The sequence below is a fragment of the Rhinoderma darwinii genome, chromosome 3, assembly GCF_050947455.1.
Source record: "Rhinoderma darwinii isolate aRhiDar2 chromosome 3, aRhiDar2.hap1, whole genome shotgun sequence".
Classification (NCBI taxonomy): Eukaryota; Metazoa; Chordata; class Amphibia; order Anura; family Rhinodermatidae; genus Rhinoderma; species Rhinoderma darwinii.
In genome coordinates, this window is record NC_134689.1 from 375,492,579 (window position 1) to 375,508,210 (window position 15,632).

Sequence of the window (15,632 nt, forward strand, 5' to 3'; positions counted from 1 at the left end):
ATTCCGCCCAAGGCAGATGCTGTATCCAATTGTCATGTTGGACAGAGACATAATGAGGGAGATAGTTCTCTAGTATTTGGCTCATCCTTTCCACTTGACCGTTAAGTCTGTGGGTGATAGGCAGAAGAAAATTCCAGATTCACATCTAAAAGAATACACAGGGCTCTCCATAATTTCAACGTGAACTGTACACCCCGGTCAGAAGCAATATGAAGAGATAGGCCATGTAGACGAAAGATGTGTTGGATGAACAGATCTGCCAGACGAGGAGCTAAGGCAAGGCTCGTTAAAGGAACAAAATGTGCCATCTTGGAGAAACAGTCCACTACTACCCAGACCGTAGTACATCCAGCAGAAGGGGGGAGGTCAGTGATAAAGACCATGGCAATGTGTTGCCAGGGAGCATCAGGTACCAGTAGAGGTTGGAGCAGACCAACAGATTTAGAATGAGAAGACTTGTTTAGGGCACAATTAGCACAGGAGGAAACAAAGTCCAAGATATCTCTAGGTAGCGAGAGTCACCAATAATGACGAGAGTCTTGCGGGCACCAGAATGCCCAGCCAGTTTGGAATTATTTTCCTGAAAGCAGGACGGACAAAAATCTTTCCAGGAGGAATATCCTTGATCTGTAGAGTGTTTACAGCAATATTCCTAGAAGGATCAATAATGTGTTGAGGTTTTTCGGAGACCCAAAGGACATGGCCACTCCAAGACCGTCTTCACCTTTTCCGGATGCATTTGAAGGCCACGATCGGAGACAATATAGCCCAGGAAGGGCAAGGTCCTCTTTTCAAATACACACTTCTCCTGTTTCGCCTATAATTTATTCCCCCTTAGCCGCAACAAGACTTTGCGTACATGCTTCTGATGCGTCGTCAGATCTGGTGAGTAGATCAAGATGTCGTTCAGAAATACCACCACACAGACATACAGAAGATCACGGAATACCTCATTCATGAACCCTTGGAACACTGATGGAGCATTACACAGTCCAAAGGGCATGACAAGATACGTAGTGACCGATGTGGCTTTCCATTCGTCACCCTTGCATATACAAATCAGATTATAGGCCCTGCGTAGATCCAGCTTAATGAAAACCTTGGCTCCATGAATCCTATCGAGGAGCTCAGAGATAAGCGGCAATGGGACTTGTTTTTTACCATGACTTGGTTTAACCCACTGTAATCAATGCACGGTCAGAGTGACCCATCCTTTGTCTCCACAAAGAAGAGTCCGGCTCCAGCTGGTGAAGTAGACTTCCTGATGAACCTCCTCACGAGGTTCTCCTTGACAGAATCCGACATGGCCTGGGTTGCAGGCAAGGAAAGCGGGTAGGCTCATCCACGAGGGATTGAGGCTTCAGGAAGCAACTCTATGGGACAGTCATATGGATAATGAGGAGAAGGGACCTCTGCCTCTTTCTTGCTGAAGACATCAGCGTAGCTGGCATACTGTGGAGGCAATCAGGAAAGTGACTGAGGTAGTGGAGAAAGAACCTGAAGCAGGCAGCGGTGCAGATATTGGGGTCCCCACTGGAGGGGAGGACCTCTTCGGAATTCCAATCATGGGCTGAAGCATGCTGGCAAAGCCATGGCAATCCCAGTAGGATGGCATTGATAGCTTTGGATAAGACATAGAAAGCTATCGGCTCTGAATTAAGGACTCCTATCTGTAGTCTCAGTGGTTTGGTGAAAGACAGGATAGCGTCAGGCAGAGGTTGTCCATCTACAGAGGCGACTGCCAGAGGTTTTTGTCCAGAGGAACTGTGATCAAGTGGAGACGATCAAATATGTCCTGCTGAATAAAATTTGCAGCCGCTTCGGAATCCAAGTTAGCAGACACACCGTGCGATTCTTCACTGGTGACGATTTATATAGGAATAGACAGTCTGGAAGAGAATTTAGTAGAAGGGGTAGATTCACCTAGAGTTGTCTCTCCAATCAACCCTAGGTGCTGGAGATTTCCCGGTTTCTGAGGGCATTGGCGCACAAATTGTTTTGTGACCACAATACAGACACAATCCAGAAGAACGTCTGTGTTGCCGCTCTTGGTCAGACAGTTTGAGTTTGTCCATTTGCGTTGGCTCCTCCAGAGGTACAACAGGAGAAGGCAGAAGAGGTTTTTGAAATTAAGGTGACAATTGATAAGATCTCTTCTCCCGGCGAACTTCACAAGTGCGCTCTTGGATCCTTATATTGATCCAGGTTGCTAGCAGTATAAAGGCATCCAAAGCAGACTGAAGCTCTTGAGCTGCCAGTTCATATTTTATATGTGGTGATAGTCCCTGTCAGAAAGTTGCCACTAGAGTCTCATTCCAAACTAACTCCGCCGCCAGTGTACGGAAGGAGATGGCGTATTCCCCTACAGTTGATTTCCCTTGATTGAGAGTCAGCAGCATGGCAGCTGCAGAGGACGTTTGACCTGGTTCTTTGAACACTGTGCGGAAGGTCTCCAAAAACAGTGGTAAATCAGACATTTCCAGAACCTCTCGTTCCAAGATGGGGTTTGCCCATGCCAGGGCTTTGCGAGAGAGGAGAGAAATAATAAAAGCGACCTTGGCCTCATCAGAACGGAAAAGACAGGCACGTAACTTGAAGTGAATCGTACACTGGTTAATGAAATCTCTACAGGTCTTAGGATCCCAGTCGTAGCGAGGAGGTAGAGGCAACGAGACTGCAGACCCAGGACAGGCAGGATGGATAACAGGTAGTGGAGCAGCAGTAGCAGTCAAAAGAGGGACAGAAGGATTAGCCAAACAGTTAATTACGGAGTTTACTTGCGTGCCCGGAGGTCACACATCTCTGCTTGCATCATTTGGACCACACTTTTTGATTGACCAGCAGGATCCATAGCCTGAGCGTACTGTCATGGCTATGGGGTATGTGGACCCACTAGGCCGGTCTGCCGTAGAGGAGTAGCAGCTGACCAAACTGGATAGATGATTTGGCAAACACTCGGCGTGGCAGACACTAGGCATAGCAGCACGTGGCGTATCAGACCCTTGCACAATTATGGGATTCGGGATACAAGAAATGGGAACACTGGATACAACTAAGGGACCATTTGCAAAGCCTAACATGGGCAGACACAACAACGCTCAGGTAAGGAGAGGAAGGGCAGAGCCCTTTTTAAAGTCCAGGATGTATTAGGGATTGGCAAGGGAAATTTGCAATGGTGCGCGCGCTGGCCCTTTAAGGCCGGGAATGAGCACGCACACCCTACAGGATTCAGTGGGGAAGCTGCAGCCGAGTGTGCCGGCGTCTCTGGAGAGGGAGACACCGGCATGAAGAGAGTGTCCTGTGGTCGCGGATGCTTGTAAGTAGGATGTGCCGGCGGGCACAACAGATACTGTCATGAAAAAAGACACACTAATTATGCAGATGGCAAAAAAAAAAAAATATATATATATATATATATATCTGTTAAGCCTGTGTGTAATAAAAATTGATAGATTCTGCCTGGTCATTAAATGGACACTAACTTTTCAAACAATTTCTGCTTATCTAATGGTTTACCTGATATATATACACATCGTAATTTAGTTGCTGTTAAAAGTAGTTGTTATATTCATGCAAATTCTGTGTGAATTTACTGCCACTATGTGCCTTCTTTCCTGTTACCTGCTGTCCAACCCCTGTTGTCAAGAAAAGTCCATCCCTAGTTACAAAGCAGAGGAAATGGACAGCAGGAAATGGAGGTGTGTCTCTTCACTGCCTGCCAATATAAGTCTATGGAGAAGGGAGGGGTAGCAGAAGAAAGGAGCAGAAAATATATACACGCTGCCTATACAAGTCTATGGGGAAGAGAGGGGGATCATAAGAAGGAGTAGTAGCACAGAGAGAGAGACAGACATACTGCCAATACAAGTATATGAAGAGGGGAGGGGGAGCAGGAACAGAGTGAGAAAGACACACACAAATGTGTTTGCAGCTGCTGGTAAGTGTTTTATCTCACCCCAGTGCTAGATTGTCAGCTACACTGCTCACTACTGCTGTATAATCTCTTCCATGCTGTTTCAGGTTCTATATATGTAATAGATAAAGATAGGAGAGCAGGATTCTCCTCTTCTATGTGTGAAGTGTAAAGAAGACATGATATACATTAGCGCAGAGACAAGAATTGGAGATGGAGCCTGTAGAACGGAAAACCGTAAAAAAATGCAGAATAAAATTCATATTATGGCTAGAAATAGTGTTATTTCTCATGTGTACACATATGACAGCATATTCTGAAAAATCACCTGAAAAAATAGGTACACTTTACGGCGGAGCTCACACTGTACATTTTTAAGATGTGTTTATTTTATTTTTTTGGTCGATGAACTCCCATTAAGAGATATATAGATTATCTACCAAAACAAAAAATGCATGCTGAACACGCAACAAAAATGCACAGTGCAACACCTTGGTCCTTTCATTGTCTACCTTTAAATGTCAAAACCTCCAGAAAAATAGATGCAACACAAAAAATTGGTCAGCACATCCTAACAAAATGAAAAATGTGCAGATGCGAACTTGCAAACTTGTGACTTCAAACATTATATGTAAAGAAAAAACCTACCCCGAGTACATTCTGCAGGCCTAGACCCAGATCAGAGTTGTATTTTCAGGGTAGGGACTTACTTAAAAAGAGGTCGCCTTGTCATGGCAGGTGGGCTCACACTATTTCATCAAAATGTGCACGAAGAACCTCACTTTTGTAAATAAACAAATCAGTAATGCTAATTTATATATAGTGTATTAGGCAGTCTTAGCATTAACAGTGCTGTTGCAATGTTTTTTGTTTTTTTTCCTCTCTATAGAAACAGTGGTACCTGCCACCACCACTAAGGGTGCTTACTGCACACGTATTTCTACAGCTCTCATTTAATGCCATAATAAATGCACTAAGCTCCTTAGCTCCCCTAGTGGTGGCCACAGGCAGTCAGAATTTTGTCATGTAACTCCAGGGGCGTAGGTAGGGGGGGGGGGCAGGCGGGGCATGTGCCCCGGGTGCAACTAGGTGGTAGGGAAGGGGGGGCGCCACAGAGCAGCTGATCGCTGCTGATAGGCGCCCCGTATGTCGGACACCTGCATCAGCTTTAGGAAGAGCCAGGAAATTACGGCGTTCTGACTGGGGTCTGTGATGGCCAGGGAGTGGACCAGTCCAGTCACCTTACCTGTCACCTGACCTCATGTCAGTGACATGAGGTCAAATGACTCAGGGTAGGGGACAGGTCCACTCGCGTGCTGCAGCCTTCCAGCTCTGCCTCTACTCTGTGCTCTGCTGTTACACACGCCGAGAAGCAGAGAGGAAGCTCCGCCCACAGCCCGTCCTGACCTGTCAGCAAGGAGACATGGTGAGTGTCTGTGTGTATATGCGTGTGTAGTGTGTATACAGTGCGCATCTCTGTATGTGTATATGTTACAGTGTGTGTGTGTGTGTGTGTGTGTGTGTGTGTCTCTGTCTGTCTGTGTCTCTGCATGTGTTTGTCTCTTACATTTACTACATTATCTGCACTCAGAGAGTTATCACTGTGTTATCTGTGATGTTACATAGGACTGCAGGCAACAGCTACTACATTATCTGTACTCAGAGAGTTATCACTGTGTTATCTGTTGTGTTACATAGGACTTCAGGTGACATAACTACATTATCTGTACTCAGAGAATTATCACTGTGTTATCTGTGGTGTTACATAGGACTGCAGGTAACATCTACATTATCTGTGGTCTTACATAGGACTGCAGGCAACACTACTACATTATCTGAACTCAGAGAGTTATCACTGTGTTATCTGTGGTGTTTCATAAGACTGCATGTAACACTACTACATTATCTGAACTCAGAGAGTTATCACTGTGTTATCTGTGGTGTTACATAGGACTGCAGGTAACATCTGTTACATTATCTGTACTCAGAGAGTTATCACTGTGTTATCTGTGTTGTTACATAGGACTGCAGGTAACATCTACTACATTATCTGTGCTGTGTACATATGTTCCTGTGTGCGTATATATGGGTCTGTTTGTGAATGTGTCTTTGTGCATTTTATGTATTTGCATATGTTCCTGTCTGTGTATTTATCTGCCGGTGTGTGTGCGTATATGTGTCTGAACGTCTATATATTTACCTGTATGTATATATTCCAGATGTGTGTATGTATATTTGCCTATATGTCTAAATATCTGTCTTTATGTATGTACAGTATATATGTTCCAGCGTGTCCATATATGTGGTTAATTTTTGGTTTGTGTAGGGGCGGCAATAGAGAGTCCCGCACAGGGCGCCATCCAAGCTAAGGCCGGCCCAGGCTGTCACCAACCCTAGTCAGAAGGAACTCCACTGCTGCCTGCGCCGCATGACCTCCTCGGCTCCTCCGGTAAGTCACACCAGGCCGAGCGGAGAGCGGTAGCGGTAGGCTACCGCTCACCGGTCTGTTCACAGTGTGGCGCTAAGTAAAAGGGGGTGGAGTGTGGCGCTATTTACAAGGGGGGGGAGTGTGGCGCTATTTATAAGGGGGGCTGTGTGTGGCGCTATCTACAGGGGGCTGTGTGTGGCTTCTTTAATTTACTTTCTTTTAATTTATTTTTATGTTAATTACATTATAGAACTATATTGCAAAATGTAGAAATGCTTTTATACTCGAGTTACATTATAAAAATTGTGAAAAAAAAATGACACCTCATTGATTGATATGGGAAGCAAACATGGCGAGGGGGAAGGAGATGTTGGGAAATAAGTTGGGGGGGGGGGCGCCAATTTGAATCTTTGCCCCGGGTGCAGGAGAGCCTAGCTACGCCTCTGTGTAACTCTATATCTATGCAGGGGATTTAAAATTCTCTAAGAAAAATCGAGCTTCGACTACTATAAAGATGGGTTTCTTCTCTATGTGGTTGTCATATTTACCTGTAGGACAGCATTGATCCATCCACCCATTTCCATTTTTGAGGCTCTTCATCACGCCTCAATCCAATCCAGTACCTGCCTTGTTCAATGTAGGATTTCAATCCATCCTGAAAAAATATAAGGCAAGCTTAAAAAATATTCATCTGAACTTCTTAAAAAAAATATCTAATACATCAAAAAGCCGGTTTGGTTTCTTAACCCCTTCCCGCTCCTGGACGTACTATTAGGTCATGGTAACCATAGCGTTCGCGCTCCATGACCTAATAGTACGTCTCGGGAGTGACGACCATTTCGATCGTCCTCCCGACACATACAGGAGCGGTGACCGATCGATGTGTCCCCGCTGATTAACCCCTTAATAGCCGCGTTCAATAGAGATTGCTGCTTTTTAGGGGTTAAGCTACAATCGCCAGCCTGCTATACGATAGCGGCTGGCGATGGTGACTATGACAACCGGACACCAAACAATGGCGTCCGGCTATGCCATCGACAGAAGCCTAGTGGGTCCTGACAAAGTCAGGACCCACTATGCTTGCTGTCAGTGAGTAGCTGACAGTTCTAATACACTGCACTACGCATGTAGTGCAGTGTATTAGAATAGCGATCAGGGCCTCCTGCCCTCAAGTCCCCTAGTGAGACAAAGTAATAAAGTTAAAAGAAAAGTAAAAAAAGATGTGTAAAAATAAGAAAATAAAAGTTTTCAAAGTATTAAAAGTAAAAATCCCCCTTTTCACCGTATCAGTCCTTTATTATTAATAAAAATAGATAAATAAACAAATAAACTATACATAATTGGTATTGCCGTGTCCATAACGGCCTGAACTACAAAATTATTTTGTTATTTATCCCGCACGGTGAACGCCGTAAAAGAAAATAATAATAAACCGTATCACAATTGTTTGGTCACTTCACCTCCCAAAAAATTGAACAAAAAGAGATCAAAAAGTCGCGTGTACCTAAAAATGGTACTGATCGAAACTACAATTCGTTACGCAAAAAATAAGCCCTCGCACGGCTTTATTGATGGAAAAATAAAAAAGTTATGGCGCTTGGAATAAGGTAACACAAAAAGTAAATGATTTTTTACAAAACGTATTTTATTGTGCAAACGCCATAAGACATAAAAAAACTATAAACATCTGGTATCGCCGTAATCGTATCGCCCCGCAGAATAAAGTGAATGTCATTTATAGCGCACGGTGAACGCTGTAAAAAAATAGAATAAAAAAGCAATAGTAGAATTGTTTTTTAGTCACCGCGCCATTTAAAAATAGAATAAAAACTTATCAAAAAGTTGCATGCACCCCATAAAAACTACAATGAATTCCTCAAGGGGTCTAGTTTCCAAAATGGGGTCACTTTTGGGGGGTTTCCACTGTTTTGGAACCACAAGACCTCTTCAAACCGGACATGGTGCCTAATAAAAAGGAGGGCTCAAAATCCACTAGGTACTCCTTTGCTTCTGAGGCCGGTGCTTCAGTCCATTACCGCACTAGGACCACATGTGGGATATTTCTCAAAACTGCAGAATCTGGGTAATAAGTATTAAGTTGCGTTTCTCTGATAAATCCTTTTGTGTTCTTAAAAAGTATGGTATAAAAAGGATTTTCTGACCCAAAAAAATTTCAATTTCACCTCTACTTTGCTCTAAATTCCCGTGAAACACCTAAAGGGTTCATAAACTTTCTAAATGCTGTTGTGAATACTTTGAGGGGTCTAGTTTCTAAAATGGGGTGTTTCATAGGGGTTTCTTTCTTTTTTTAATCAATCCAATTTTATTGATACGAACACCAAAATAAGATAACACATTGACATTCATATTTCAAGTTTTCCAACATCGTATACAATAATTACAGCATATCAAAAAAAAAAACAACATACCCTCTTCCCCCCCCCCCCCGGACAGCCCCCAACCATATCTCCATCAATTGTTTCCAATACCAATCCTGACCAGAAGACAGCTCTATTATCATGTTTCCCCTCCACCCCCTCTTTGCTCCAAACTCGGTCACCTCCAATTCCTCAGATGACTCTTGCCCTTAGTCTACTCAGTTCAGGTGAGAGCACCTCAGGACAAGCCAACCATCTGCTCCATTGTTTATCAAAAAAATTTTCTGTGCCCCTTTTCGAAAATATCTTATGCTCCATCAGGATATTATGATTCAGCATTCCTACAATTTCCCTCATCCCTGGTGGCTCCGCGTCCAGCCAGTGTTTAGCAATGCAATTCCTCGTCTGATATAATATTTTTGCAATTGCCAGACTTGCCATTCTGTCAATCTCCAATTCCCCCACCGCTCCCAACAACATAACTTTAGGGTCTGCCGCCAATTCCCGACCATACACCTGCTTTATCAGATCCAATATTTCCCCCCATAGGGTCCTCAGGGCCTAACATGTCCAAAACATATGGTATATGTCCGCCTTCTCCTCCGTGCACCTCGGACATTTAGCATCCGCTCTAATACCCATCTGTTTTAATACCCACGGGGTGCGGTACACTCTATGTATCAAGAAGAGTTGGGATCTCCTCTGCGCCAGACTGAGTGATAAGTGACTTGTGGATGCTAATATCTCCTCCCACTCCTCTTCGGTCAATGGACCGATATCCTGTTCCCATTTCTCTTTTACCAGCACCATCGGTTCTCCCAGGTGTTTGGACAGCAAGCTCCTGTATGCCATTGAGATCAGGCCTTTGGTCGTGTCTGCCCGTCCCACATATTCTAGGACCCCCAGAGCACAAACCGTCAGGTCCACCACATGCGCCTGTAGGGCATGACGGATCTGCAAATATTGGTAAAACATACTGTGCTCCAGTGGAAATAGGTCTTTCAGCTGCTGAAATGATCTCAGCACGTTATCATCATACAGGTGCTGTAGTCGCCTAACTCCTGCCAACTCCCATTTTTGCATGCCCTCTAATTGATACAATTCCCACAGGACCAGATTATGCCATAAGGGAGTATATTTGGTACACATTCCCACTCCCAAGATCTGTTTGCATTGCCACCAGACTTTATGTATCAGGAGTAATGTTGGTTTAGCACTCGCCAATCTCTTAAAGGTATGCGCTTCCAGGCCCTCTAGTGGGTTGAGTCCTCCCCCCAAGTATGACATTAATCGTGCGCTAGAACCCCATGTCTCTGTGTCCTCCCACCCCTTAAACTGTTGGCTCTGAGCGGCCAGGTAATATATCCAGGCATTTGGCAGCGCGACCCCCCCTTCATCTTTAGGCAATTGCAGTTTCTCCAATTTAATCCTCGGAACCCCTTTTTTCCAGACCAGATCCCGAAAGAGATTGTGCAATCATCTGAACCAGTGTTTAGGTATCCATACTGGGGAATTATGAAGGATATACAAAACTTGAGGCATAAGGATCATCTTGATTAGATTAGTCCTCCCCAGAGCAGAGAGCGGGAGCCTGTTCCAGGCGTCCACCTTATGTTTCACCTTGGCCAGCAGTGGTACAACATTCAAAGACATATAGTCTTGAACCCTAGCCATCACCTTAACCCCTAGGTACGTAAATTCAGAGACTATCGGAACCCGGGGTCCCACTCCAGTATCCACAATGTTGACCGGGTCAAGTGGCATAAGAGCAGACTTGGTCCAGTTAATATTTAATCCCGAGAACACCCCAAACCTTGTGATCGTGTCCATTACTACCTCCAGAGTGTTCTCAGTGTCTGTCATATATATTAAAATATCATCTGCATATAGCGAAATTTTTTCCTCCAGTTCCCCATATTGCAAGCCCCGTATGCGTTCCTCCTGTCTTATGAGACACGCCAGTGGTTCCACCGCCAAAGCAAACAGCAATGGCAGTGGGCACCCCTGGTGCGTACCCCGGGCCATCGAAAACTTTTCGGACAATGCACCATTCACCCATATGCGGGCTGTAGGGGCCACGTACAGCAACTGTACCCACTTCACGAAGTTAGGGCCGAATCCCATCTTTTCTATTACCCGCCATAGGTACCCCCATTCTACACAATCAAATGCTTTCGCGGCATCTAACGTTAGCACAGCCCTTCCCCCCCGAACGTCCGGTGTCGCCTGAAGATTTAGAAACAGCCGCCTGAGGTTGACAGCCGTCGATTTAGAGGGCATGAACCCCGATTGGTCTTCATGCACAACATGCTGAACCACCTTATTTAGCCGCAGCGCTAGTACCTTTGCCAAAATCTTAACATCCGATGTCAGCAAGGATATCGGTCTATAGGACTCCGGTAATTGACTGTCTTTCCCCTCTTTTGGGAGAACCACTATCGTCGCTTCATATAGGGAGTCCGGTAATTTGCCTCTGTCAAAGCTATCCTGCAAAGTAATCAAGTATTGTGGCGCTAATTCCGTCCCATATTCCTTATAGATCTCCCCTGGTAACCCATCTGGACCCGGAGCTTTCTCATTTGCCATATCCGTTATCGCCTGTTCCAACTCCTCCAGTGAAATAGGTGCCTCCAAGCTTTCACGGTCCTCCTGGCCCAAGGTAGGCAAATTAATGCTTCCCAGATACTCGTCCAATTGCTGTGTGTCGTAATGCACTTTGGATGTGTATAGGTCAGTATAAAATCGCTTAAATATTTGCAAGATTTGCCCCGTGTCTGTCTCCCCCCTCCCCCTAAGACCATGAATGAAATTATTACTCCCGAGCGGCTGTGCCATCCTAGCGAGTAACCTCCCCGCAGTTTCCGCTTCTTCATAATATTTTTGTTTAAGGAATAAGCGTTTATTATCCGCCATTGCTAGTTGGTGATTTTTCAACAGCCTCAACCCAATGTCTAAGTGTCTCCTCGGACCCCTCTTCCACATGTCTCCCTTCTGTTTCTGTCACCCGATCCTCTAGACTTTCTCCCAGTTGCCTAGATTTAGTTTTTATTCGTTTAATATATTGAATGAATACTCCTCTCAGCCACGCCTTTATGGCGTCCCATAACACCCCTTGCGGCACTAACTCAGTATTAAAAATGAAATATTCTTTTATCAGGTCCCGTATTTCCCCGCCATCCATCAATTTCAGCCAAAACGCATTCAGCTTCCAATTCCCGGGATTCCTGGTAGGTCTTACACCCACTTCCAGCGTCATCGCCATCGGAGAGTGGTCCGACAACGCCCTCTGTAGATATTCAATTTGCGCTACATACGGCACTGCTGAAGCTGAGCATGCTACCAAATCTATTCGTGAAAGAGACTGAAACGTGGACGATGCACACGAGAACTGCCTCACCCCTGGATGCTTATCTCTCCAAATAGCCCGCAAGCCCAGTTCTACCATTAATCTTCCAAGGGCAGTCAGTTCACCCCTTTGCCCTCCCCCTCCCCTATGGAACCTATCCAGCCCTTCAGACATCACTGCATTAAAGTCCCCCATCAAGATTAGCGGTACCTCCGGCCACCTGGAGAGTTTCTCCGTAACTCGTTTAAGTACAATGCTAGAATAAGGCGGAGGGATATACAGCACTACCAGAATACACTCCCAGTGATATATAGTACAGTGCACTCCCACATACCTCCCCTCCTCATCAAGGAAAGACGAATGACAAACAAAGGGAAGACTCCTGTGTATCAGTAAACTCACCCCCCTAGAATAAGTCGTATGAAAGGAGTGAAAACCATGTGCGATCCACACTCTTTGCAATAGGGACACAGATTCTATAGTCAGATGTGTTTCTTGCAGCCCCACTATCAGGGCATTTTGTTGTTTAACCCAGTTGAAGATTGCCTGACGTTTCCTAGCTTCCCGTATTCCCCGGACATTCCAGGATAAACATTTAACTGACCCCATCAGGCGTCATATCATTGAGAAATCTGTTACTACTCCAGCCTACTCCAGCCGAGATATTAGGCCGTGCGTCTCACCCCCCCCCCAACAAAACCTCCCCTCCGAAAAGGGTCAGAGCGACATGTACTGTCTCTCCTAACCAGCAGAAGCACACCGTAGTGCGAACTTTTGACATGCCCTAATGGCATCTCCACTTTAACCATGTAACTTTCTCACCACTTCCAGTGAGCGCTGGCTTCAACTGCTATTCATATGTAATAAACAATCCCATACAATCAGCAGATTTTACAGATACATTAGGTACCCAGTAATGATCCCACAATATCATCGCCATCAAGTACGGCCAATTTGTTAAAAGGATACAACCCTGCTGCGTTTCAGACAAGGGTGTTCACACATCGGAGAACTGCATAATAACATATAATGTACTACAGTCCCGCAAACGACAACATGGCTCCAAACTTCACCGCCTAGGCGGGCTTTCACGCATCCTCTTCTCCAGCCGTTCTCCGCAGCCGTGCCTCATTGCAATCCAGCCATCTGGCAGCCTCTCTGGGGTTGTTTCTGCGTAACCAGTTTTCTAAATCATCCGCCTTAGCCTGCAGGGCTACCACCGCCAAGGAATGAGACTGTACATCACGTCTGAGTTCCGGTATAACATCTTCCACTTCAGACACTCTCCCCTCAATAACTGTTGCTCTTTCTGCCACTTTCTGTAAATCATTTCATAACAGCAGAATGTCTTCCTTCAAGCCTCCCACCTGCCCAGTCAGCATAGATAAGATCGAGGAATTCTGCTTCACCGCATCAAGTATGTCTGTGAGGGAAGGCTCCTTCACCTGGTCTCTCCTGTGATGCGTTCTGCCTCCATCTTCCTCAACACGCCTTTCCCGCCGCTGACTACCCAGCTCTTACTCCTCCTCACTCACCGTGTCCTCTTCCAGCACGGAGCATCTGGAGCCCGAGGCCAGGCTGCCTGCCGTCCCACTTGCTAGCCACCGGCGTCTTGCCTGCTGCAGACCCGTTCGCACGAGGGGTTTGTGCAAACCTCTCCAGCCTGTCTGCTGCTTCAGACCGCATGTGTCTGCTCCTGCATTCATTCTCCTTGGCGCCATCTTGACTTCCCGGCCCCGGACTCGCCGGCGGCGTTTTTTGCTTTTTGGATCGGGTCATTGCAGCTGTGCTAAGCGGTAACGACTCCTCCAGCTTCCCAGCCTCCAGGTCGGTAAGTATTACCGGGTAAATCAGGGATATATTACCGGGTAAATCAGGGATAATCAGTACTTTCTGGATGGACACAGCGGGAGCTCCAGCTACACACGTCCGCTTACATCTCCTGCTAGGCCACGCCCTCCTTCATAGGGGTTTCTAATATATAGGCCCCTCAAAGCAACTTCAGAACTGAACTGGAACCTAAAAAAATAAATAAATTAGGCAATACTTCGCTTCTTACATTATACTGATAATGAGCCGTGCCCACCCCGAGATGACCCCAGTTTTGACCGTTTGTATAAATGGAGACCCCTATTAGACCATTTCAGTGCCCGGTTTTCCTAAGCATACACCCCCGAGAAGTGTATTTCTATTGATGAGTCCTTGGTAGATTTTAAAGGGAGGGTTCAATTCCGCCAGTACCTGCCGGTTAAGAGGGCAAGGTATGGCGTGAAGATGTATAAGTTGTTCGACAGTGCATTAGGCTATACCTACAAATTTAGGATATATGAAGGGAAGGACAGCAGTATTCAGCCCCCAGAATGCCCCCCCCCCCTTACTGGGAGTTAATGCAAAAATTGTGTGGGATTTGGTGCACCCACTGCTGGACCATGGTTACCACCTCTACCTGGATAATTTTTATACCAGCGTCCCACTCTTCAACTGCCTCACTTCCAGAAGTCCTGCGGCATGCGGCACTGCTAGAAGAAATCTGAGAGGCCTCCCTAAGACACTGCTTGGGCAAACAATCAGAAGGGGTGAGAGCAGGGCACAATCCAGCAGCAACATAATGTGTGTCAAGTACAAGGACAAGAGAGATGCCACACCAGTACCCATGTACCTGTACGAGGTACCAGTACAGAGACCCCCAAACCAGACTGCATCCTGGACTACAATATGTACATGGGAGGGGTGGACTTGTCAGATCAAGTCCTGAAGCCCTACAGCGCCATGCGGTGTGGTAATAGAAGCTGGCCGGGCACATCATACAGATGGCATACGTGCTACATCGATGTACAGGCCAGACGGGAGCTTTCCTGGAATTTCAAGAGGTGGTTATCGAGAAACTAATTTTTAGGAACCAAGAAGGGGGGGCACCCAGTACTTCTGGAAGCGGGGCCACACGCATAGTACCAGGGCAACACTTTCCAGGAGAAGTTCCCCAAACTGGCAAGAAAGGAAAAAGTCAAAAGAGGTACAAAGTCTGCTATAAGAGGGGGATAAGGAAGGACACAAAATATCAATGTGACACGTGTCCCGAAAAACTAAGGCTCCGTATGAAAGAGTGCTTCAAAATTTATCATAGATCCCTTGATTTTTAATCTACCCCAGTTTTACTTAGCCTGATGCACTCCGCACATCTTATCCCCCTCATCTTTCCCTTCTGAGCCCTACTGCGTGCCCAGGCAGCTGATAACAGCCACATTGAGGGTATTGACGTACCCGTGAGAACCTACATTACAGTTTATGGGGTGTATGTCTCCGGTCAAAATGCTCACTACACCTCTAGATGAATGCCTCAAGGGTGTAGTTTTTAAAACAGGGTCACTTCTTGGGGGTTTCAACTGTACTGGTACCTCAGGGGCTTCTGCATACATGACTTCGCACCAAAAAATCCCCAGTAGGCTAAATGGTGGTCCTTTCCTTCTGAGCCCTCCCATGAGCCCAAACGGCAGTTTATCAACACAAATGGGGTACTGCCGCACTCAGTACAAATTGGGCAACAAAATGGGGTATTTTATTTCTTGT

At 45.9% G+C, this 15,632-nt stretch overlaps 1 protein-coding gene across 1 annotated transcript in view; it reads right to left on the bottom strand.

The window, feature by feature from the left end:
- The window catches only part of LOC142748290 (perlucin-like protein), a 55,304-nt gene that overhangs the window by 9,167 nt on the left and 30,505 nt on the right, over nt 1–15,632 (bottom strand). The window contains exon 6 of the mRNA XM_075855390.1: nt 6,890–6,996. Within this exon, the coding sequence (XP_075711505.1) occupies nt 6,890–6,996 (107 nt within the window). The remainder of the gene's footprint in view (nt 1–6,889; nt 6,997–15,632) is intronic.